Raw genomic sequence first — 21,344 nt, 5'->3', positions numbered from 1 at the left:
AAAAGCCACAGACCCACAATCACACCATCATGGAGGGACACACACATGCTCTCACACACACACACACACACTCAAACACTCAAATGCTTCTTTTTAGTTGATGGATGTGTGTACTTGATGTCCACAGCTGCGGTCAGCAGAATGAAAGGATTCACACAGTTTTACATTCATACACAGGTTCATTTATTATCAATATCGACCATAAGCCAGGTCTCCCGGCAACACAGCTTATGAAAATGTCTGCGTTACCTTCAAGAGCTGAAGTGTAAATGCAGAGGCACATGATGTTATTCTGTCATCTGTCAACACCATCTCAGCTCAGGACCCACTACAGTAGTGTCAGTGACTACAGCAAGACGCTCATACATATGCACATAATGATGAACCCTTTTCAAAGCATACAATGCAGGATTTATTTTACAATCAAAGAAGTCTCCTCCTTCATCTTCCACCCCTGCCATCTCACCCCGAGTTCGCGATTTAGGCCATCTAGCTACCTAATGTAGCTAGCTGGATAGCTAGAGGCAATGTTACATGCAGGTCCAACAGGAAAACATACCAACTCTACATTGCTTTCCATCCCCTTTCTGAACTTCGGCTTTCGCCATTGAGGAAAAGCAATTCCAAGGCTGACTGGTTTTTAAAGGAGCCCAGTCGGCTTGTCATTTTGCTTCGCTGTACTTGTGCTTCTTCACCTCTACCAGTTCAGTAGCTGGTCAGCTACAAACACTCTGATCAGACCTGATCCCGCCCCACAGGCTTTGCAGCCACACCCTGCCCTCACCACACAGAAGAGAGCGCCACACCCAGAAAAGCCCCAAACGCATTTTAAAAGAATAAATACAGACAGAGGAGCATGGATTTGCCACATGTGCTTAAAGGCAAAGCCTGCCAGTGCATCATAGATACGACTTGAGCATTGTTATTTCAGAATATTTTCAAGGTAAATATCCTGCATAGTATGCCTTTAAAGGGTGGTTCCCTAAAAATGGCTGCTACAACACGCACACACGGACACAGACAGACACGCTCCCTCAGTGTCGCGATTGTGTCTCCAATCGGCGTCGCTGGCGGCGGTGATGTCACAGCCGCCGGCCCTGCGGTGCAGGCTCCGCCCGCTCTCCCTGCGCATGCTACCTGAGCTGGCTGCGCAGGGTGGTGATCTCCCGGTTCATGGTCTGGCTGCTGTCCGACATCTCCTCCAGCTCCCGCTGCAGCTTGCGCCGGTGCGCGTTGGAGCGCGAGTTCTCCTCCTCCACCTCCTCCAGCTGCCGCTTCAGCTGCCGCAGACGCACCATCGACTTGTCCAGCTGCGGGGGAGGAGAGGAGGAAGGGAGAGAACACTTAAAACCCCAGGATGGGTCTGTGAGAAAATTTAGAGTTATGCGTATTTAACTTCACATGCATTACAACTTCAGATTCACACAACTGGCCGATAAAGACCATTGACTTGTGTGTGTATCTTGTAATGTCCAGCTAAACACTTGGTCTGTGGTTATATGCCTTTTGAATACAGATGCTAAGCTTTGTATACTAACTAACAACTGTTTGGTAAACCAACCACCTTTTTTAAAGTGAATAAACACAAGGAGTCATTTATATAAGCCTCCTTTCTGGCAAGCGTAGCGGTGTTCACCGTGAGTGTGACGGTGGCAGGGAAGATTAATCCACTGAAAGCAGTTGGCAGAGCTCATTTTCACACAGGATGAATGACCTGAGCAGTGACAGTAATGGCAGCCGACACTGGCCAAGGAGCCAGAGTGCAGTTCTCTCTCATTTAAAAGAACGGCTCCCTGAACCAAGAGATTAATGCTGTTTGGCTTCCAGGACGCAGCACAGTGGGTAAGGAACTGGGCTTGTAACCGAAAGGTCGTAGGTTCGATTCCCGGGTAGGACACTTCCGTTGTACCCTTGAGCAAGGTACTTAACCGAAATTGCTTCAGTATATATATCCAGCTGTATAAATGGATACAATGTAAAATGCTATGTGAAAGTTGTGTAAGTCGCTCTGGATAAGAGCGTCTGCTAAGTGCCTGTAATGTAATGTAACGTAAGCTGACCTGCGCACAGAGCTCTGACTGGGATTAAGCCTCACACTTAGAGAGATGATTAAGGGGTGATTTCGTGTGTGAAGCGTGCCCTCTGCACTGGGGGCCAGGGCTGAGATTAGGATTAGGACGGGATAAAAGGAGCCGCGCCGGGACGGACGGGGGGCCAGGGCCGAGATTAGGATTAGGACGGGATGAAAGGAGCCGCGCCGGGACGGACGGGGGTCGGGCCGAACCTGCTCTCTGTACTGGTCCGCGTGCCTCCTCTCGTCCTCCGCCTGGATGACCACCTCCTTCAGCTTCTTCTCCGTCTTCCGCACCAGCTTGCCGGCAATCGCTCGCTCCCTGAGGGGACAGGGCAACAGGCATTAATAAGGGATGCTTTCTGGCACAAAGCCTTGGACTAGATCTCAAAGCGAAGTGTCTCTCTAGTCTTGGTCGTCATCCAACCCTGTGTTCCAGCCACACATTCCTGAGGTTTAATCAGACTGACTCCATACGGACCTTCCCAGCTAACACAAAACATTCTCGCTATGTTGCTGCCATGTGTTGGCAATGTTATAACAGAGAAAAAAATATTTCGGTAACATGGTGGGAACATTTCGTGTTACTGGGGTTGTGCTTAAACAGTTTGATGCTGATCTGAGGTCAGTGGTTCACTCCAGTCTGTAATGCCAACGGCTTAGCTTGGAACTTGAGCGTGATCATGATAGGCCACTTTATTGACTGAGGCATTCTGGAAGCTCCAGGAAGCTGTGCTTTCTATGGTATTTCCTCCCAGCTGCACTACCTCTCAGATACCCCCCCCCCCCTCCCCCTGCACCACTCACTGCCTCTCCTGCTCCAGCTGCTCCTCCATGACCTCTATCTTGGCCTCCAGGGCGGCGACGCTGAGCCGGTGCTTCCCCTTCACGGCCCCATCCAGCTCGGCCAGCCGGGCCTTCAGCTCCTTGTTCTGCCTCTCCAGGCTCTCCCGCGCCGCCTCGCTCTTCTGGGCCAGGGTCCGCTCCCCGCCGAGCTGCACCGTCAGCGTCTCCACCTGCGGGGTGTAGGAGGCGGGGTTAGCTCGCACCGCCGCTGTAGCTACGGTAACGGCGGTCTGCATAGGTCCTGAGTAGTGGTAGCTCGGTAGCTAAGCTGTTATAAATGAACATGCTATCAGGCTCACTAATCCCTGACGTTGTCCCTGTCATTGTTGGGGTAAAGGTTGCCTGTTAAGTCTTGCTTATGCAGCTCAACGAAGTTAAGATGATCTTAAGCTAAGCTTAAGTTAAGTTCATCCCATAAAAGTGAATTTTCACCATGTTTCAGTCGGTCTTCTTTGTAGAAATCCCTGTAAAATCCCTGTCTGTGCCCGTGTCAGCTGCAGGCTCAGGGAAAACCCAGGCCCAGTGACGGTGACCATGCGGACGCTCCAGCGTACCTGCAGAACAGCCTTCCTCTGCCTCTCTGCCATCATCTCCGAGTTGGTCTGCTCCTCCTCCAGCTCTTCCTCCAGCTGGGTCACCCGCGCCTCCAGCCTCCTCTTCTCCTCGCTCAGCGAAGACCTGAGGGAGGGAGAGATGCAATGAAATCAGTGCCCCCTCCTCCTCCTCCTCATCACGCAGTCACAAACAGAGCAGCATCCAGATGCACAGGCTTACAAGACACTGACACAGAAAGACACAGACAGGGCACAGACAGACAGACAGACAAACAGAGGAACAGAGAGATGAGCGCAGACAGAGGAGACAGAAGTAGGCACAGACAAACACATGGAAACACAGGAAGACAGATGTAAAAAGGGTCACAAACAGGAACGAAAGGCCAAAGGAGACAGCTGTAGTTGCAGACAAACAGAAACAGACGCCTGGCTGGAAGCTCAGCATACTCACTTCCCGGTGGAGCTGTTGACCATCTCGTCGGCCATTTCGTCCCGCTCCTGCTGAGCCTGTCTCCTCAGTCTCTCTGAGATGGCCACTTCCTGAAAAGGAGGCAGTGGGAGTTAGCCAGGGAGGCCAGTGTGGCTGGGGGGGGGGGGGGGGTGAACGCGACACTGCGGAACACTGAGACTCAGACCTCCGTCAGCTGCACCAGCTCCGCCTCCAGGGTCTGCAGCCGCTTCTCGGTGTCTTTGAACTGGGCGGCCACCTCGTCGCGAGCCAGCTTGGTCTCATCCAGCTCCCGCATCACCTCCTTCATCTGACCCTGATGGACAGGTGCGAAAATACGTCCCGACAGTTTTCAAGGCTGAACTGAAGCCGACAGAACGTCCGAGTCAGGCCACATTCACCCAAGTGAGCCGGACGGGAGGGGTGGAGTTACCTGGAGTCGCTTCAGCTGCTTAAGCCCCTCCTCCCTGCCCCGATTGGCCGCCTCGACCTGGGCCTCGGCTTCCTGGAGCTCCGCCTCCAGCTGCTTCTTGACTGTCAGGGTCTGAGAGCGCTGGCTCCGCTCCTCCTCCAGTAGGGCCTCCAGCTCTCGCACCTGCAGCCACGCAGGGGAGTGGGGGGGGGGAGAAGACGGATAAAGGAGGAGGTGGGAGACAGATAGAGAAAGATAGAGTATAAGAGAGAGAGAGAGGAGAGAGAGAGAACGAATAAGAAATGGACAGAGAATAAGAGAGGAAGTATTCACAGTGAAAGAGCGAACAGGAGAGAAAGGAGTAAGAGAAAGTGAAAAAGAAGTGAGATGATTGGAAAAAGGAAAATGAGAATATGGGGTCAGGAAGTGAGGGACACAGAGTGAGGAGAGAGAGAGAGGGAGGGAAAGTAAAAGACAGGAAGAGAGAAAGGTTAATGCAGAAACACACCGTAAGGTGTAATTATGAGGTGTGAAGGCCCAGCAGGGACACCTCCTCCCAGTGCCAGCGGAGCCTCCGTACCTGTTTGCTGAGCGCTCTCCTCTTCTCCTCCCCTTTCTCCTCCTTGGTGCTGATCTCCCTCTCAAACTGGGCCCTGAGGGCCTGCAGCGTGACCTCCAGCCTCAGCCTGGAGTTCTCCGCCTCCGTCAGCTCCTCCTCCAGCTCCTGCGTCTGCGTGCGCAGCGACTGGGCCTCCGTCTCCAGGGCGCGGCGCGTGCGCTCCAGCTCGTGGACCTGCGGGGGTGGGCGGGGTGAAGGAACAGAGACAGAGGGTAAATAAAGGGGGACAGCGAATGAAGGGGACAGAGAGGGCACACACACACACACACACACGTACGCACATACACGCACACACATGAGCACGCACACACACACACACACACACACACAAACAGAGGGGCCTCACGTTCTTGCCCACGTCGTCCTGAGCGTTGACCAGCTGCTCCATGTCCATGCGGAACTGCTTGTTGACTCGCTCCAGCTCCTCGTTCTGCTCGGTGGCCTCCTGCAGGGCGCGGGCCAGGGACAGCGCCCGCGTCTCCTTCTCCCGGCTCTCCGCCTCCGCGCGGTCCCGCTCCTCCATCAGACGCGCGCTGATGGCCTTCTCCTCCGCCAGAGACTGCCGTACAGCGGCGGGAGAGAGGGAGAGAGGGAGAGAGGGACACAGAGAGAGGGACAAGACAGGTAAGAGGCTAGCAAAGCCCACCTGGCCCCTTTAAGTACACCTGCCCTGAGCCTATCTCTCTTTCTCCCAGCATGCCCTCCTCCCCCAACATCATTCCCCTCTCCCCCAGCTGGGCCCTCCTCCCCCAACATCATTCCCCTCTCCCCCAGCTGGGCCCTCCTCCTCCAACACCTCACTCCTCTCTCCCCCAGCTGGGCCCTCCTCCCCCAACACCTCACTCCTCTCTCCCCCTGCTAAGCCCTCCTCCCCCAACATCTCACTCCTCTCTCCCTTCTGGGCCCTCCTCCCCCAACACCTCACTCCTCTCTCCCCCAGCTGGGCCCTCCTCCCCCAACACCTCACTCCTCTCTCCCCTGCTGGGCCCTCCTCCTCCAGCACCTCACTCCTCTCTCCCCCTGCTGGGCCGTCCTACTCCAGCACCGCATTCTTATCTCCCCTGTTGGGCCCTCCTCCTCCAGCACCTCACTCCTCTCTCCCCCTGCTGGGCCCTCCTCCCCCAACACCTCACTCCTCTCTCCCCCTGCTGGGCCCTCCTCCCCCAACACCTCACTCTTCTCTCTCCCCCTGCTGGGCCCTCCTCCTCCAGCACCTCCCTCTCTCTCTCCCCTGCTGGGCCCGCTCTCTCTCTCTCTCTCTCTCCCTCCCTCACCTGGTCGAACTTCTTCTGCCTCTTCTCCAGAGCGGTGCAGTTCTGCCTCTCGCGCTGCAGCGCGAGCGTCATGTCCTCGATCTCCTCCCGCAGCCGCTCCCTCTGCCGCTCCGCCCGCTCCTTCTCCTCCTCCTGCGTGCGCTCCCGCTGCGCCACCGTCTCCAGCTCCCGCTGCAGCTTCCGGCGGCACTCCTCCCCCACCTCCACCGCCGAGTTCACCTCCTCCGACTGCCGCCTCAGCTCCGCCAGCTGGGGAGAGCCAGGAGAGAGGGACGAGGGATGGAGGGAGAGAGATACAGGGAGAGTGAGAGAGAGAGAGAGAGAGGGAGAGTGTTAGAGAAGGAACAGGGTGAGAGAGAGACGGAGGGCATGAGAGGAAAGGGACGATGAGAAGAGAGGGATGAGAGCGAAGGAGAGAAGGAGAAAGAGAAGAAGATAAAGGGAGAAAGTGAAGTGGGATTGTGTCAGATGGCTCTTGTGGATTCAGTTTATCAGACGGGACACGCTTAGGGAGGGTACATATCGGACCGCACGGCATCTGGAGCAACGCAGAGACAGAGGGGGGAGGAGTCAGGCCACTCCACATACCTGCTGAGTGAGAGTCTGAATGTGCCGGTTCATCTCCCTCACTCTCTCCTCCTCCTCCTCCAGTCTCTCCATCAGCCCGGCCTTCTCCTCCTCCAGGCCTCGGACGCGAGAGCCGAGGGCCAGCTTCTGTCTCGTCTCGTCCTGAAGAAGCTCCTGAAACAGAGAGAGAGAGAGAGAGAGAGACGTGCGTGAAACTCAGAACAACACACAAGAAGGCTAACCATGTAACGTACATGTAACAGCACCATACCCAACATATTCTCATTGTCACTCATCTTAATGGCACCAACCGTGATATAACGAAATATTATTTATTTCTGTGCAATGGCAGTCTACACCTGCATTCAAAAGAAGGGGCAATACCACAAGCAGCAGTTGTTAATTTGTTATTAACATATAGCACATTACCTGGGCATCGTGCAGCTCGTTATTAACATAATAGCATATTACCTGGGCATCGTGCAGCTTGTTATTAACATATAGCACGTTACCTGGGTGTCGTGCAGCTTGTTATTAACACATAGCACGTTACCTGGGCATCGTGCAGCTTGTTATTAACACATAGCACGTTACCTGGGTGTCGTGCAGCTCGTTATTAACACATAGCACGTTACCTGGGTGTCGTGCAGCTCGTTATAAACACATAGCACGTTACCTGGGTGTCGTGCAGCTCGTTATAAACACATAGCACGTTACCTGGGTGTCGTGCAGCTGGCTCTCCAGGCTGCTGACTTCTTTAGTGAGGCGAAGGGCTTTGGTGTCAACAGAGGAAAGGGAACCAGAGATCATTTCTATCTCCGACTGAAGGGACAAAGGAAAGAGAGAAGGAAGGATGAGAATAAATAGCTGCATTACAGAAGTGCAGTTAAAACACTGTCCCAACGAAACACATTTTCTGGCTGAGATGTAGTATTTATGCACCATTATAGCAAGTTAGCCTTGCAACACAACAAGCAACAATATTAAAGAAATGTATGTTCCGAACAGTGCTCTGCCTTCTTCGTTCCTCTTTCACATTTACTGTCCTTCCCTCGTTTTCCTGCCCTCTCCTTTTCTCTGTGCCCGATCGTCACATACCTGCAGCTTGTGCACTTTGTCTTCCCTCTCCTGCCTCTCCCGCTCGGCCTGCGCCAGGCGGGCGTTCAGCTCCTGCAGCTGCCCCTCCGCCCGCTTCTTGCCCCTCTCGCTCTCCATCTTGCCGCCCTGCAGGGCCTTGAGCTCGGCGCTCAGGCTGGCCCTCTCCTCCTCCAGCGTGGCCTTGGCCTTCTCCAGGGACTGCCGAGCCTGGTGGGGGGAGGGGCATGTCAGAGGTGAGGCACCGTGCATTTCTGGAAAGACTGGAACCGCGCTGACATTTTAAAGGACGGGGGTCAGAGAGACAGAGTGCTGATGACTGGCACAGGAGTGGTGATTGAGTGATGCCACTTGACACAGTTAGACAGCCAGGGGCAGTCTGGGTAGTTATTCAAATTGTGCTGAATATTGCACTTATCGATGTCAGAACTTAGTCAGAACTCATGAGTGAACGTCTATGCTATGGGTCCGCATGGACACATTAAAGAACACATCCGAACGGCATTTTCTCTGCTTCCCCCCTCCTCTCCCCTCCTCTCCCCTCCCTCTCCCCTCCTCTCCCTCCCCTCCCTCTCCCTCCCTCTCCCTCCTCTCCCTCCCCTCCCCCTCTCCCCCTCTCTCTCCTCTCCTCTCCTCTCTCCCTCCTCCCCTCTTCCCCCTCTCCTCCACCCTCCCTCCCCCGTCCTCCCCCTCCCTCTCCCCTTGCCCCCTCCGCACCCTCCCTCCCTCTCCCCCATCCCTCCCCCCCCCCGCCCCTCCCCTCCCTCACTCTCTTGCTGTTGTCCAGCTGCTCCTGCAGGGAGTCGATGGCGCTGCTGTGGCGAACGCGGACCTCGGAGAGCTGGGCCTCGTGCCGGCGCGTCGCGTCCTCCACGCAGCGCTGCAGCTCCCCCAGCTCCGCCTCCCTGCGGGACCTGGAGGCGGAGACGCAGCGCGGACGCGTCACGTTACAGACAGACACAACCAGTAGCAGCGGAAACAGACCCACAGGGCCCCGACCAAAAACAGAAGCATTGCAGTACAGGCACACAGTGCAGTAGAGACACACACAGTGCTGTACCAATACAAACACCGCAGCACAGATACACATTGTGCAGTGTAGACACATACAGTACAGACATGCGATGACGTACAGACACAAAATACAGTACAGACAGACAGTGCACTGCAGACAGTGCAGTACAGACCTGTAATACACTATAGACAGACAGTGCAGTACCTTAGCTCCTGCTGCGCAGCAGTGGTATCCAGTGTATCTTCCAGCTCTGTCCTTAGAGCCTCCAGCTCTTCCCCGAGGTCTCTCCTCTGTTTCTCCGCTCTCTCCCTCATCCCTCGCTCGTTCTCCACCTCCTCCTTCAGCTCAGAGACCTGCGACATGGCCTCCCTCAGCGCCCTCTGGGCCTCCGTCCTCCGCGCCCCCTCCTCCTCCAGCCTGGGCACAGACAGAGTCACAGACCAACCTTCACTTTCTCACCGACACACAGAGAACGAAATACACAGTCCTGCATTTGGACTTCCTCCTTCCCAAGTCAATAAAACCTTTGGGCAAAGCAGCACTTCTTGAGGTTTCTCTCATTTCATCCTAAAAGATCAGCAGCCACAGCACTGTCTATAGAGACGGTAATGAAGCGTAATGAGGGTCCTCCTCATCCTCCTCCTCCTCCTCCTCCTCCTCCTCCTCCTGCCCCGCACACGGCTCACCGGGCCTGCAGGCTAGTGATCTCCTTCTCCCGCTGGGCCAGGCTGCCCCTCAGATCCCCCACCAGCATCCCCAGGTCAGAGAGCTGCTCCTGGGTGTCCACCACCTCCCCCTCCATCCTGCGCTTCCACTTCTCCTGCTCCAGGCGCCCCTGCTCCTCCCGCTTCAGTCGCTCTGAGAGAGAGAGAGAGAGAGAGAGAGAGAGAGAGATGGAGAGAGAGAAAGCGAGAGAGAGAGAGATGCTTACTTCTTCCCAAAAATAACACATCAGCCCACTCTTCCCTCTCCTACAGGACATACTGTAGGTAAATTTCCTGTCCTTCTTAGAGGGGGTCAGAGTACTGGCAGCTTCTTATTCGGCATTTCACTCCATAAATATATTGTTTTATTCGCGACGCTTCCCAAAGGCAGTGAGACAGTACCTTCCAGATCGGCGAGGACCGCGTCCTGCTTGTTCTTCAGCTTGTTTAAGCTCTTCACCTTCTCTTCTTCCTCGGTCAGCTGGTCAGTCAGCTCATTCAGTCTCTCCTCAATCTGTTTCTTCTCCTGAGAAAGCGAAAGAGAAAGGGGGAGAGAGACAGAGACAGAGGGAGAGACGGACAGCGAGAGAGAGAGAGGTGGGATGTTTAACACTGCTATGGAGCGATGTACGTGTAAATCATTAGCCACGCGTCAGCAGGGACCAGCAGGTGAACGGCAGTACCTTGCTCAACCTGTCTCGCTGCTCACTCAGGTTCACATTCTCGGCCTCCAGACTTTTCACTTTCGTCTCCAGGGTGACCTTCTCCAGCAGGAGGCGCTGTCTGGCTCCCTCCTCCTCTTCTAGCTGCTCCTCCAGGTCCTGAGAGTGACACAAGAAGGAGGCGAGGGAGAGTGAGGAACAGGTGGAATGAAGGATAGATTAATGAACGATAGAGTTAAGAGGGAGAGAGGAACGAGCGAAGAGGGCTACCTATACCACATGGCACAAGAAACACACACACACTACAAACACCGTATTTTGCTTATGTTTAGGCTTTGAATAGCGGTACAGTTCTCCTGGTCACAAACCACATTGCCCCACCTATTCCTGTTACCTGAACATTTTGCTGCAGTCGCTTCTTCTCATTGGTCAGCTGCACGCCCCTTTCCTCCTCTTCCTCCAATCGGCCTTCGAGTTCGCTCAGCACATCCTCCAGCTCTTGCTTCCTATTGGCCAGCCTCGCTCTCATCTCCTCTGCCTCGGCAAAGAGCTCCGCCTCCGCCTGCAGCTGGTCTGTCAGCACAGACTTCTCCTCTGCCAACTGAGAGACAATCAGCCAACAGGTTCATTAATACCATTATTAACTGTGTGACACCATTATTTATTAACCAAGGCCTGGACTCAATCACCATCGGTCCTTAATTTTGACTAATGAACGTGAGCTTTTGGCGATCACTGAACTCACCAGACCACGTTTGCAAAGTACGAAATTAAGATTCGGATTTAATTTAGAGTCAAAGTTATGGACAAAAGTTGACCGAATCATGGCGATAAATCTGTGTGGCATTCCATCCGGTGGACAGTCTGATTTGTCTGGGCCACGCCTTCTCGTGCGGGGAGCACACGCACCAGGGCTGTGTTAGCTACTCAGCCCGGGGGCTTAAAGGCGTGCTCGTCTCCATGGCACGGGGGCGAGACCGGGAGCTCACACCCCAAGAGAGTGAGTCGGTTTGCGCGTCACAGCGCTGAAGACAAAGGTAAAAGAATGCGGCTGAAGAGCTGGCCAGCTGAAAAGCTTCCGCTAGGTTTGGCTTATTTCGTCTGTGTTGTTTTAGTTTGTTGTCTTTATTATTATTTTTGCCTGGAACCTGTGAGGTGAAAGGGCGAAGCAGTCTGTTTATTTGTTTTTGTGTCGTTCTGGGTCTCTCTCTCTCTCTCTCTCTCTCTCTCTCTCCCTCCCTCCCTCCCTAGCAAATTAGGGTGAAAACCCAGAACTGCCGCATCTCCCTCCCATGGTTGTTACACAGGGTGTGACAGACAGATAATAGAAACTGAAGAAAGGAAAGGAGTTCCAGTTAATCTATCCAAAACTGGTTCACCAAAACTCTGATTACGATTGACACTCAGTGACATGGAGGGAAGGTCCACTGAGAGAAATGAGGTCGCAGACTGGTTTGGTGGGATGGATCGAGTGTGTGAAAGGATGCTGTAGTAGAGAGCACTTTTGAAAGAGACATGCACACATGCATGCTTCTTTCAGGCCCAGTACCTGTTGATGTTTCTTCTCCAGCTCGACAAAGTCCAGCTGCACTTTGGACAGCTTATCTGCGGCTTTCTGCAGCTCTGCCTCCCTGACCTGGATCTCCTCGTCCTGCCGCGTCACCTGCAGGAGCGGCTTCACCTGGAAAGGAGCAGAACCACACCCCTCAGAGCCTGACCCACATAGCTTCTGTCTGAGGAGGAACCAAGTGGACAAAGGAGTCGATTCCAAATGAGGACAAGGCCAAATTAAACTCGAGCTACAGTGCATATTGTGGAAGAAGCACGGTGGTGCAGTGGATCCCAGTGTGGAACTTGTATGGAATTTGTGTGGAATTTGGATGTTCTCCCCACATCCATGTGGGGATTTCTCCAGGTATGCGGGTTTACTTCCACAGGCCAAAGACAGCAGACTCAATAGTCTGTAGGTATGGATGTGTGAGGGAATGGGAACTGCTTTGGGGAAAAAGGCCAGTTTATTTATAGAAGACAATAATTGCTGAACACTGCGGCAGGTGCTCTGCGGTGTGATTGGCTCATCGCGGTTACCTTGGTGAAGAGCCTCCACCACTGCCAGTTCCTCAGTTTGAGGTAGGCGGCGCAGTTCCTCTGCATGACCCTCAGCGCGCTGAGCTGCTGCTGCTTCTTCAGGAAGGCCCTGGGAGAGACGGACACAGTGAGCCCTCACGTCCGCACACACACAGCTACCAGCAACACAGCAATGCATTAACACAGCTCTGTGAGCTCTCACGTCTGCACACGCACAGCTACCGGCAACACAGCAATGCAGTAACACAGCCCCGTGAGCTCCAGTGTCTGCACACACACAGCTACCAGCAACACAGCAATGCAGTAACACAGCCCCGTGAGCTCCAGTGTCTGCACACACACAGCTACCAGCAACACAGCAATGCAGTAACACAGCCCCGTGAGCTCCAGTGTCTGCACACACACAGCTACCAGCAACACAGCAATGCAGTAACACAGCCCCGTGAGCTCCAGTGTCTGCACACACACAGTGAAGCAGGAACACAGCAATGCAGTAACACAGCCCTGTGAGCTCCAGTGTCTGCACACACACAGCTACCAGCAACACAGCAATGCAGTAACACAGCCCCGTGAGCTCCAGTGTCTGCACACACACAGCGAAGCAGGAACACAGCTCTGTGAGCACTTACGTCTGCACACACACACAACGACGCAGTAACACAGATCTGAGCGGTCTTGCGTCTGCACACACACACACATACACACACACACACACAGCAACACAGGAACACAGCTCTGTGAGCTCAGGACACGCAGCTCACAACGCAGAAACACAGGGAATGGAAACACACTATATGCATCAGAGACACGCAACACAGAGCACACTGTGGACACACAGGATGCTGCATGACACACATCACTCTTCCGACACGCAGAATACAGGACTAAAATATCAGAAGCTTAAAATAACAGAGCGGGATGTGAAAAGCGCGGGGGGGGTGTTTTGGCGGAGCTCCCTACTTCCGGGCCAGGAACCCGCGGGCGGCGCTCTGGAAGCGGATGATGGTGTCGGTGATCTTCAGGTCCCGCTCTTCCTCTAGGTGGCCCAGAACCCCGGCCCGGAAGAACACTTTGCTCTGACCCACGCGGAACAGATTCCGGTCCAGCTCCAGGGCGTTGATCTGGAAACAGACACGGGGGGGGTTCATACGCCTCTGTTTCACCAGGGGAATGAATGGGGAAAACTCTGTTCTCACGTCCCATAAATGAATCATGAGTGGCAAAGGTGAGAGATAGAGGAAGTCTGTGTGTGTGTGTGTGTGTGAGAGAGAGGGAGAGAGAGAGAGAGAGGGTGGAAAGACTCACCATAAGCTCACACGCTTGTTTCCCATCCATGAAGGTTCGAGGGATGGCATTTGGAGTGAGGATCTCATACCTACGGGAGAACAAAAAGAGACAGAAGAGGAGGGGTACATAGAGAACGGACAAAGAAAAGAAAGAGAGAGAAATGAATGTGAAGCTCCCAGCGTGGCATTAGCCAGCCATCATCAAGTGCAGAGCTAAAAAAGCCAAAAGGACGGGAGGGTGTGCTCCGCTACCTCTGCCGGAACTCCTGGAAGGGGATGCGGTTGGGGAAGCCCTGTCTGCAGATGCGGATGCCCTCCAGAACCCCGTTACACCGGAGCTGATCCAGGACCAGGTTTGGAGTGAGCTTCCCTGACTGGGAGAGAGACACGGAGCAGCGCAAACGTTAGCACTGAAGCACTGAAGCACTGAAGCACTGAAGCACTGAAGCACTGAAGTACAGAAGCACTGAACCACTGAAGCACTGAAGCATTGAAGTACAGAAGCACTGAACCACTGAAGCATAAGCACTGACTGAACCATGAAGCACTAACATGAAAAAACACTGAAGCACTGAACCACTGAACCACTGAAGCACTGAGCCCTTCATGCACTGACGTCTCACTCCTCTAAGGCCAGCTTGTTGGTCTCCATCACAATAGCCCCACACTGACATTTCCTTTTCCAGCAGCTCAAACCAGCACCCCATCCTCCTCCTCTCCTCTCCTCCCCCCGGCCAGCTCTCTCACCTTCTTCTCGTGGTTGGGGATGATGCAGCGCAGGAAGTTGGGGTTGGTGTTCCTCAGGGTGGCCATCAGCTTGGTGAGGGACTCCTTGTACAGCTGCCCCACCGTGCGGAACATGCCCTTCTTGGTCTTCAGCCCCGCCGCCCCGAAGGTCACAGGCCCGGAGCCTTCCGTGGACCCCACCTGCTCCAGGCCCACAATCCTCTCCACTGCACCATGACGAGGGGGGGTGGGGGTGGGGGTGTTCTCATTAGATGCATTGCGTCAAACGTCAAATACATACGTATGAGAGACCACATTCCACAAAAATACATTATAAAATCTAGACACACACACACACAAAGGCATAATGCTGGAAGGAAGGACAACTGGAACTGGACAGAAAAGGGCAGACAAGAGGACAGAGCACACGTCACACTCACGGTACATCCACAGAGCCAGGCCCATTCGCTATGCTCAGCTATAAGACTTCACAGCGGCTACCGTCACACCAAACACACAACCCGTGTACACGACCGGTGCTTCAGGCCCCGTTCCACTGGGAATCAAAATCACAGCCATGTCTAGAACATGATAAAAATAACTCCAATTCCAATGAATGGCCGCCCAGTACGCTACAACGCCGAGTGCAAAATATGCGGGAATAATAACAATGGGGCATCACCCGAATCGCTCTCCAGAGTGACATTTAAAACACGTGCCCAGCGTATCTCAACACCGCTGTGCGCTCCCTGCACCTGCAGGAAGGGGGTGTGCACTGACTGACAGCCCTGCGCAAAGATAGCACATCCTTCAGCGTGGACGCCAGTGAAGGATTTACGGGTTAATCGTTACTGTTCCCAGTGGAAGCGGGCCTGTGTAAGTTAATCGTATTAATTAACTCATGGTTGAGTACAGCAAAAAAATCAGCAGACAAAAGTGTTTCTCCAGGACTAAAGCAAGAGAGAGAGGGAGAGAGAGAGAGAGAGAGAGAGAGGGATGGAGGAGGAGAACAGAGAGTTAGACAGACACCTACTGTCAGAGCCATTGGTCTGCAGAGTGGCATAGGAGTCGAAAAAGTAAACACGAGGAAGAGTCTGAATATCTGAGGGAGGGAGGGAAGGAGGGAGGGAGGGAAGCGAGCGAGTGTGAGAAGGAGGCAGAGAGACAGATACAGGAAGAAAAGGAAGAGGAAGAATTTGGAAAGATATAAGAAAGGAAGACAGAGAAGTCAGTTGTTAATGGATGAAGAAAAATGGTAAAACAGGGAGACAAGTGGAGATAGCCATGTTAGTGCGCACTGGAAAATACAGCCATTAGATAAAGATGTGGATTAATTTCTCAAATTATCTCAGTTCCACAGATTATGCATAATTGCATACTTGACTTCAACCTGAACTCACTATGTTTTCAGATTTATCAGGAGTAACAATTTCTATTTCGACCATTTAGCCCTCAGTAATAACCTACAGGCAATATTACAGTACATTGAACACAGAAACTGATCATTTCCATTTTTAGGACAGAATTATTTAGTGAGTACAGAACTCTAAAATCCTACACTGACATCCAGTGGATTGATACTGCAACAGCAATGGAACTCAACCTGAAACTAAAGCTATAACCCAGATACACTACTGAAACCTCTTTCAGGCATTTATCTCATATTGTATCCTTACAATAGCTCTTCCTCACAAATTAAACCTTTATTTCAATTGCTTTTTTTTTACAATACTGCTTATCCTCTCTTTACAAACTAACACACTTCTCCCCTGTTCCCACCACTTCTTCAAACAGTCCTCTCTTTCTCTCCATCATCTTCCCTCTCACCTTCCCTCCACAGCTCAGCGATGAAATGATCGGAGGACTGGTGGAGGAGGGAGGCCACGTTGTCGTTCAGGGGATCCATGTTTTTCACCAGCCACTCGTCCGCCTTGTAGTCCACCTGGCAGAGAGAGAGAGAGAGAGAGAGAGTCAGACACCGGGGTGAGAGAAACGGAGGCAAAGGCAGCTGTGAGGGAGGGAGACCGTGCTGACAGAAGGATGGATAAAACTGACAATCCCAGAGATGTGGGCGACAACGGACAACAAACCCGCTACCACAGTCACAGATAATACGTGGCTTACTATAAAACGGGTTCACAGATGGATGAGAACAGAAGAAGTGTCAGAAGAAGAAGAAGAAACAATACAGAATGAGAAAGTAAATTCCGGAATTCTCCCATTTGTGTGAATGGTGCTGGTAAAATGATGCAGGTAAACCAATTGTGAAATACGACATCAACAGTGCCATCCATCCAATCGTAGGGCACAACAACATGCAAAATTACTAGTCACATCTACAGACAAACACACAGCTAAAAGCCAACAGACAGTGGGGTAAACAGATGGCTAGCACAGACTGTGGGGTAAATGGTGGGCTAGCACAGACTGTGGGGTAAACGGATGGCTAGCACAGACTGTGGGGTAAACGGATGGCTAGCACAGACTGTGGGGTAAACAGCTAGCACAGACTGTGGGGTAAACGGATGGCTAGCACAGACTGTGGGGTAAACAGCTAGCACAGACTGTGGGGTAAACGGATGGCTAGCACAGACTGTGGGGTAAACAGACGGCTAGCACAGACAGTGGGGTAAACAGACGGCTAGCACAGACTGTGGGGTAAACAGACGGCTAGCACAGACAGTGGGGTAAACAGACGGCTAGCACAGACTGTGGGGTAAACGGATGGCTAGCACAGACTGTGGGGTAAACGGATGGCTAGCACAGACTGTGGGGTAAACGGATGGCTAGCACAGACTGTGGGGTAAACGGTGGGCTAGCACAGACTGTGGGATAAACGGATGGCTAGCACAGACTGTGGGGTAAACAGCTAGCACAGACTGTGGGGCAAACGGATAGCTAGCACAGACTGTGGGGTAAATGGTGGGCTAGCACAGACTGTGGGGTAAATGGTGGGCTAACACAGGCTGTAGGGTAAACGGACAGTTAGCACAGACTGTGGGGTAAACGGACAGTTATCACAGACTGTGGGGTAAATGGACAGCGAGCACACACACCTTCCCCGCGTAGTGCAGGATAGAGAAGTCCGCCTCCTCCCTCAGCTGACGGGGGCGGTGGAATTTGGAGTGCGACCCCTGCTCCGCCACCAGCTTGTCCACGAAGGATCGGTCGGTGGCCCGAGGGAACCAGCACTCCTCGTCCAGCAGGGCCAGAACTCCCGGGGGGTGGGCCTGGGGGTGGGGCGCACAGCGGGGTTTAAATCCATGTGAACGTGGTCAAAGGTTCGACACCGGCACAGGAACCAGGACACAGAGCAGAAGGCTAATGCCGCACAGCACACAGACGGGCCGCACTGCGTGAGGTACACACCGGCCGCTCTATGAGGTCTATGCAGGGCTGCAGGTCCAGGCCGAAGTCGATGAAGTTCCACTCGATGCCCTCCCGCTGGTACTCCTCTTGCTCCAGGATGAACATGGTGTGGTTGAAGAGCTGCTGCAGCTTCTCATTGGTGTAGTTAATGCAAAGCTGCTCAAATGAGTTCAGCTGTAGGGTGAGAGAGTGGGGGGGAAGAGGGGATTTGTTTATTTTTTTAAATAAAGATAGCATTTAACTTGAGGACATATCTAAATACATTTAAAATTCTAGAAACTTTGAGGGAAACGTTTCCCAAGAAATGCCTATGCTACTGTCTGCTTTCTTAAAAAAGATCCATCGTGCGGACACACGTCCAGCTTGTAAGGAATACAGGGTCTCCTGTCATATTTTGGCATAAAGCTGGCATTCCCCACCCCTCCAAGTCTCCCTATGCTCCTGAGTAACCCTGATCTCATGTTACCCTGGGGTTGGATCACTTGTGGCTCATTGATGAGCGATGAGTGTCAGTGGGGGATCTGGAATTCACCCCCAGCCTGGCCTCTATCACTGACCCACAGCCTGCTCTGCTGGACTGGACCACCTGCTGCTGCCTTTGATCCTGCCTAAGGAGGCTGACATTAAAACAGACACGCCCCCTAACAACACTGCGGGCTGGCCTTAAAACAGACACGCCCCCTAACCACACTGCAGGCTGGCCTTAAAACAGACACACCCCCTAACCACACTGCAGGCTGGCCCTAAAACAGACACACCCCCTGACCACACTGCAGACAAAGTGCACTTATGTGCACCACAGACAGTGCTTATGTGCACCACAGACAGACATACTGACACGACCCAGCTCAGCTTTGTTCACTGAGCTGTTACGAGCAGAAGCCAAGTGGAGAGTCTACAGGTGTTTTGTGTTTCTGGGTGTGGGTGGGCATCACCACTCTACCAGACCCCCGCCCACTGGCTCCTCTTTCCCTCCCTCCCTCCCTCCACGCCGCCCCTCGCCCCTTCCTTCGTTCCCTCTCTCACCTGGAAGATCTCGAAGCCGGCGATGTCCAGGATGCCGATGAAGGAGGCCCCCTGTCTCTGGCGCCGGTCCAGGGCCCGGTTGATCCGGTGCACCAGCCAGCGGAACAGGCGCTCGTACGTGGCCTTAGCCAGAGCCTGCACCGCGAAATCGGCCTGGGACGGGCCAACGGACAGAGGCACACGCCCAAAAGAGGGGGGCGGGGGCACGAGAGAGAGAGAGAACAAACCACAAAGCGAGGGAAGGAAGAGGGGAAAATACAATGGGATGGGAAAGAGAAAGAGGTGGAGAGGGAAAAGCAAACAGAATAAATTCAGTCACTGAAAGAGAAGGGAGAGTTGTAATATGGAAAATGATTTATGCCCGATTAGTCATGTACTTGTTCGGATTTCATCTGACTCAGCGCTCTCTACTGTCACAGAATCCTTGGCAGCATGCTCCACGCACGTCATTTGAGACATGGGGTCATTCCCAAATTATTTCACCGATCCAACTGGACAGAACGAGAACACCCTGGCCAGAGCAGCAGGATTCTTAATCGCCCTGCGCACAGGGCATTATGGGACAGTTAAGCACCAGTTGGCCATCTCTGCTGGAAGGCAAGAGCACTTGGGCCGTGTCCGAATCAGCGCACTGCCCTACTGCTGACTATAGCTGTTGAGTATACGGGATGTAAAGCTGCACCAAATGTAGTGCACTTAAAATCCCAGGATGATATACTTATTTCCGGGGTTTCGCTGAGTTTTTTCGGGAGCATACTTTTTAGGAAGTAAAAAATCATTCCGGTCCTATAAATGTGATGCGCAGCTTTGCTTTAAAAATGAGGCTCAGCTTCACTGACGTTTCGATACATGAGCATGGCCACACAAGTGTCTTACGACACCTCCACAGTATGGTCGGAACATAGTATGGAGGACATCCATAGCATACTGCCCATCACATGCTAAAACATGCACACTAAACAGTAAGCAGTATGCTCCGTAGACAGTACATATTTTGAGGACTAAGAAGTTAGGAGGCTGATTCGGACACGGCCTTGGTCTTCGCTAGGGATTATATGAAAGAGCGCCCTCTTCAGGCCGCACGCCCAGTCCGAGACCTCACACCAGGCAGACATGCGGCTGCTAGCTGAGCACAGACTCGGGTGTGCGGGACACTCCGTGCTCAGGTGCAGCGGCGCTCTCTCGGCTCCTCACCTGCTCCTTGGTCTGGGCCTTCTGCACGTACTCCCGGCCCACCTTGATCCGGGGCATGAGGATGGCCCGGCTGAACTCCACCACGCTGATGCCCAGCAGGTGGCTCAGCTTCTGGGCGGCGGTGTCGTCGGGCATGGAGGCCTGGTCCGTGTTCTTCTCCTTGGTGAACGAGATGTTTCCAAACTGCAGCACCGAGGAGATCACCTTCATCATGCCTGGAGGAGGAGAGGTGAAATGCAGGAAGCACAGAACGTTAAGAAAACACCGTGTATTCCTTTTAAATTTTCTTTCATATCAATTTGGAGTACACCATCACTGCATATCCCTGTTGATCCAGGAGAGTGCAGCAGAGACTCATTACTCAAAGGCTTCCATCACTCCGCAGTACAAGCTAGCTGTCTAATGGACCACAGCAGCCATTACAGTGAGAAAAGCTGGAATACCCCGCAGACTGCAACCCTCTCTCCAAATCGAGCACAATTCAAGTACTTCACCACTCTCTCTTCTTCCCTCCTCCCTCATCCCTCTGTTCCCCTCTCTCCCCACCCCTCCCCCCCCCCTCACCGATGGCCTCCTCCTTCGAGAACCCCATGATGGTCATGGAGTCCATGGTTTGGGTGAAGTTCTCCGCGTCGCTCTGACCGGGCACCGGGATCGACCCGCCACTCAGGAACCGGTACTGATCCGCACCGGCCAGGAGCAGGTCCGCTTCAGAGAGAGAGAGAGAGAGAGAGAGAGAGAGGGAGAGAGAGAGAGAGAGAGAGAGAGAGAGGGAGAGAGGGAGAGGGAGAGAGAGAGAGAGGGGGAGAGAGGGAGGGAGAGAGAGAAGCAAAAAGGGAGAGGGAGAGAGATAGAGAGAAAAAGCAAAAGTGAGAAAGTGAGAGAAGAAGAAAGGGAGAGAGAAAGGAAAGGGGAAGTGAATGTGGGTAATGACAGTGAATAAAATAAGATAAATTATTAAATACATTTATACTATGTTATATTTACAGCCATACATTTACTCAGAAAGAAATAGAATAGTACCAGAGCATTTTGCTCCAAACTGTTATTTCATTGTTAAAATCATTTATCATTATCAAGCTGAGTCTTAGGGTTGAGGTCAGCAGCAGCCGGTGACAGACAACAAGGCGTGGCAGAGAACCTTCCTCAAACTGAAAGTTTAACCGTCACGAACCTGTCTTTGATATTTCCGCATGAATGACACGCCAACTGGGACAAGTCATGATCAGCCAACTCCCTTTTTCACTTTACAGTGGCAACGAATGCAGCCGCACCAGTGAAGTGCACAGGGAAACCACAACCGCACTCAGGGCAATGAATGCATGTAACCAATTCAGCTAATAATTAAATTTGTCTAAATAATCCCATATTTATTTACAAATATATTT

At 53.0% G+C, this 21,344-nt stretch overlaps 1 protein-coding gene across 7 annotated transcripts in view; it reads right to left on the bottom strand.

Moving 5' to 3' along the window:
• Nucleotides 1-21,344, bottom strand: part of myh14 (myosin, heavy chain 14, non-muscle) — a 37,937-nt gene that overhangs the window by 4,913 nt on the left and 11,680 nt on the right. For 5 of the 7 annotated variants that reach the window (XM_064297231.1, XM_064297240.1, XM_064297249.1 and 2 more), the window contains 32 exons: nucleotides 20,521-20,664; nucleotides 19,957-20,171; nucleotides 18,763-18,915; nucleotides 17,737-17,910; nucleotides 17,424-17,597; nucleotides 16,195-16,309; nucleotides 15,401-15,469; nucleotides 14,389-14,594; nucleotides 13,894-14,015; nucleotides 13,661-13,730; nucleotides 13,316-13,476; nucleotides 12,356-12,464; nucleotides 11,817-11,948; nucleotides 10,662-10,868; nucleotides 10,289-10,426; nucleotides 10,008-10,131; nucleotides 9,588-9,759; nucleotides 9,106-9,318; nucleotides 8,656-8,800; nucleotides 7,890-8,096; nucleotides 7,509-7,613; nucleotides 6,813-6,965; nucleotides 6,225-6,473; nucleotides 5,297-5,509; nucleotides 4,912-5,124; nucleotides 4,353-4,514; nucleotides 4,107-4,235; nucleotides 3,923-4,011; nucleotides 3,472-3,595; nucleotides 2,879-3,087; nucleotides 2,285-2,393; nucleotides 1,138-1,310 (listed from right to left, as the gene is read on the bottom strand). In XM_064297231.1, the coding sequence (XP_064153301.1) occupies nucleotides 1,138-1,310; nucleotides 2,285-2,393; nucleotides 2,879-3,087; nucleotides 3,472-3,595; nucleotides 3,923-4,011; nucleotides 4,107-4,235; nucleotides 4,353-4,514; nucleotides 4,912-5,124; nucleotides 5,297-5,509; nucleotides 6,225-6,473; nucleotides 6,813-6,965; nucleotides 7,509-7,613; nucleotides 7,890-8,096; nucleotides 8,656-8,800; nucleotides 9,106-9,318; nucleotides 9,588-9,759; nucleotides 10,008-10,131; nucleotides 10,289-10,426; nucleotides 10,662-10,868; nucleotides 11,817-11,948; nucleotides 12,356-12,464; nucleotides 13,316-13,476; nucleotides 13,661-13,730; nucleotides 13,894-14,015; nucleotides 14,389-14,594; nucleotides 15,401-15,469; nucleotides 16,195-16,309; nucleotides 17,424-17,597; nucleotides 17,737-17,910; nucleotides 18,763-18,915; nucleotides 19,957-20,171; nucleotides 20,521-20,664 (4,978 nt within the window). The remainder of the gene's footprint in view (nucleotides 1-1,137; nucleotides 1,311-2,284; nucleotides 2,394-2,878; nucleotides 3,088-3,471; nucleotides 3,596-3,922; nucleotides 4,012-4,106; nucleotides 4,236-4,352; nucleotides 4,515-4,911; nucleotides 5,125-5,296; nucleotides 5,510-6,224; nucleotides 6,474-6,812; nucleotides 6,966-7,508; nucleotides 7,614-7,889; nucleotides 8,097-8,655; nucleotides 8,801-9,105; nucleotides 9,319-9,587; nucleotides 9,760-10,007; nucleotides 10,132-10,288; nucleotides 10,427-10,661; nucleotides 10,869-11,816; nucleotides 11,949-12,355; nucleotides 12,465-13,315; nucleotides 13,477-13,660; nucleotides 13,731-13,893; nucleotides 14,016-14,388; nucleotides 14,595-15,400; nucleotides 15,470-16,194; nucleotides 16,310-17,423; nucleotides 17,598-17,736; nucleotides 17,911-18,762; nucleotides 18,916-19,956; nucleotides 20,172-20,520; nucleotides 20,665-21,344) is intronic. The other 2 variants (XM_064297266.1, XM_064297277.1) reach the window with 1 other exon arrangement.

Source organism: Anguilla rostrata, chromosome 1 (genome assembly GCF_018555375.3).
Source record: "Anguilla rostrata isolate EN2019 chromosome 1, ASM1855537v3, whole genome shotgun sequence".
In the NCBI taxonomy this organism is placed as follows: Eukaryota; Metazoa; Chordata; class Actinopteri; order Anguilliformes; family Anguillidae; genus Anguilla; species Anguilla rostrata.
This window is presented reverse-complemented; position numbering and strand designations above follow the sequence as displayed.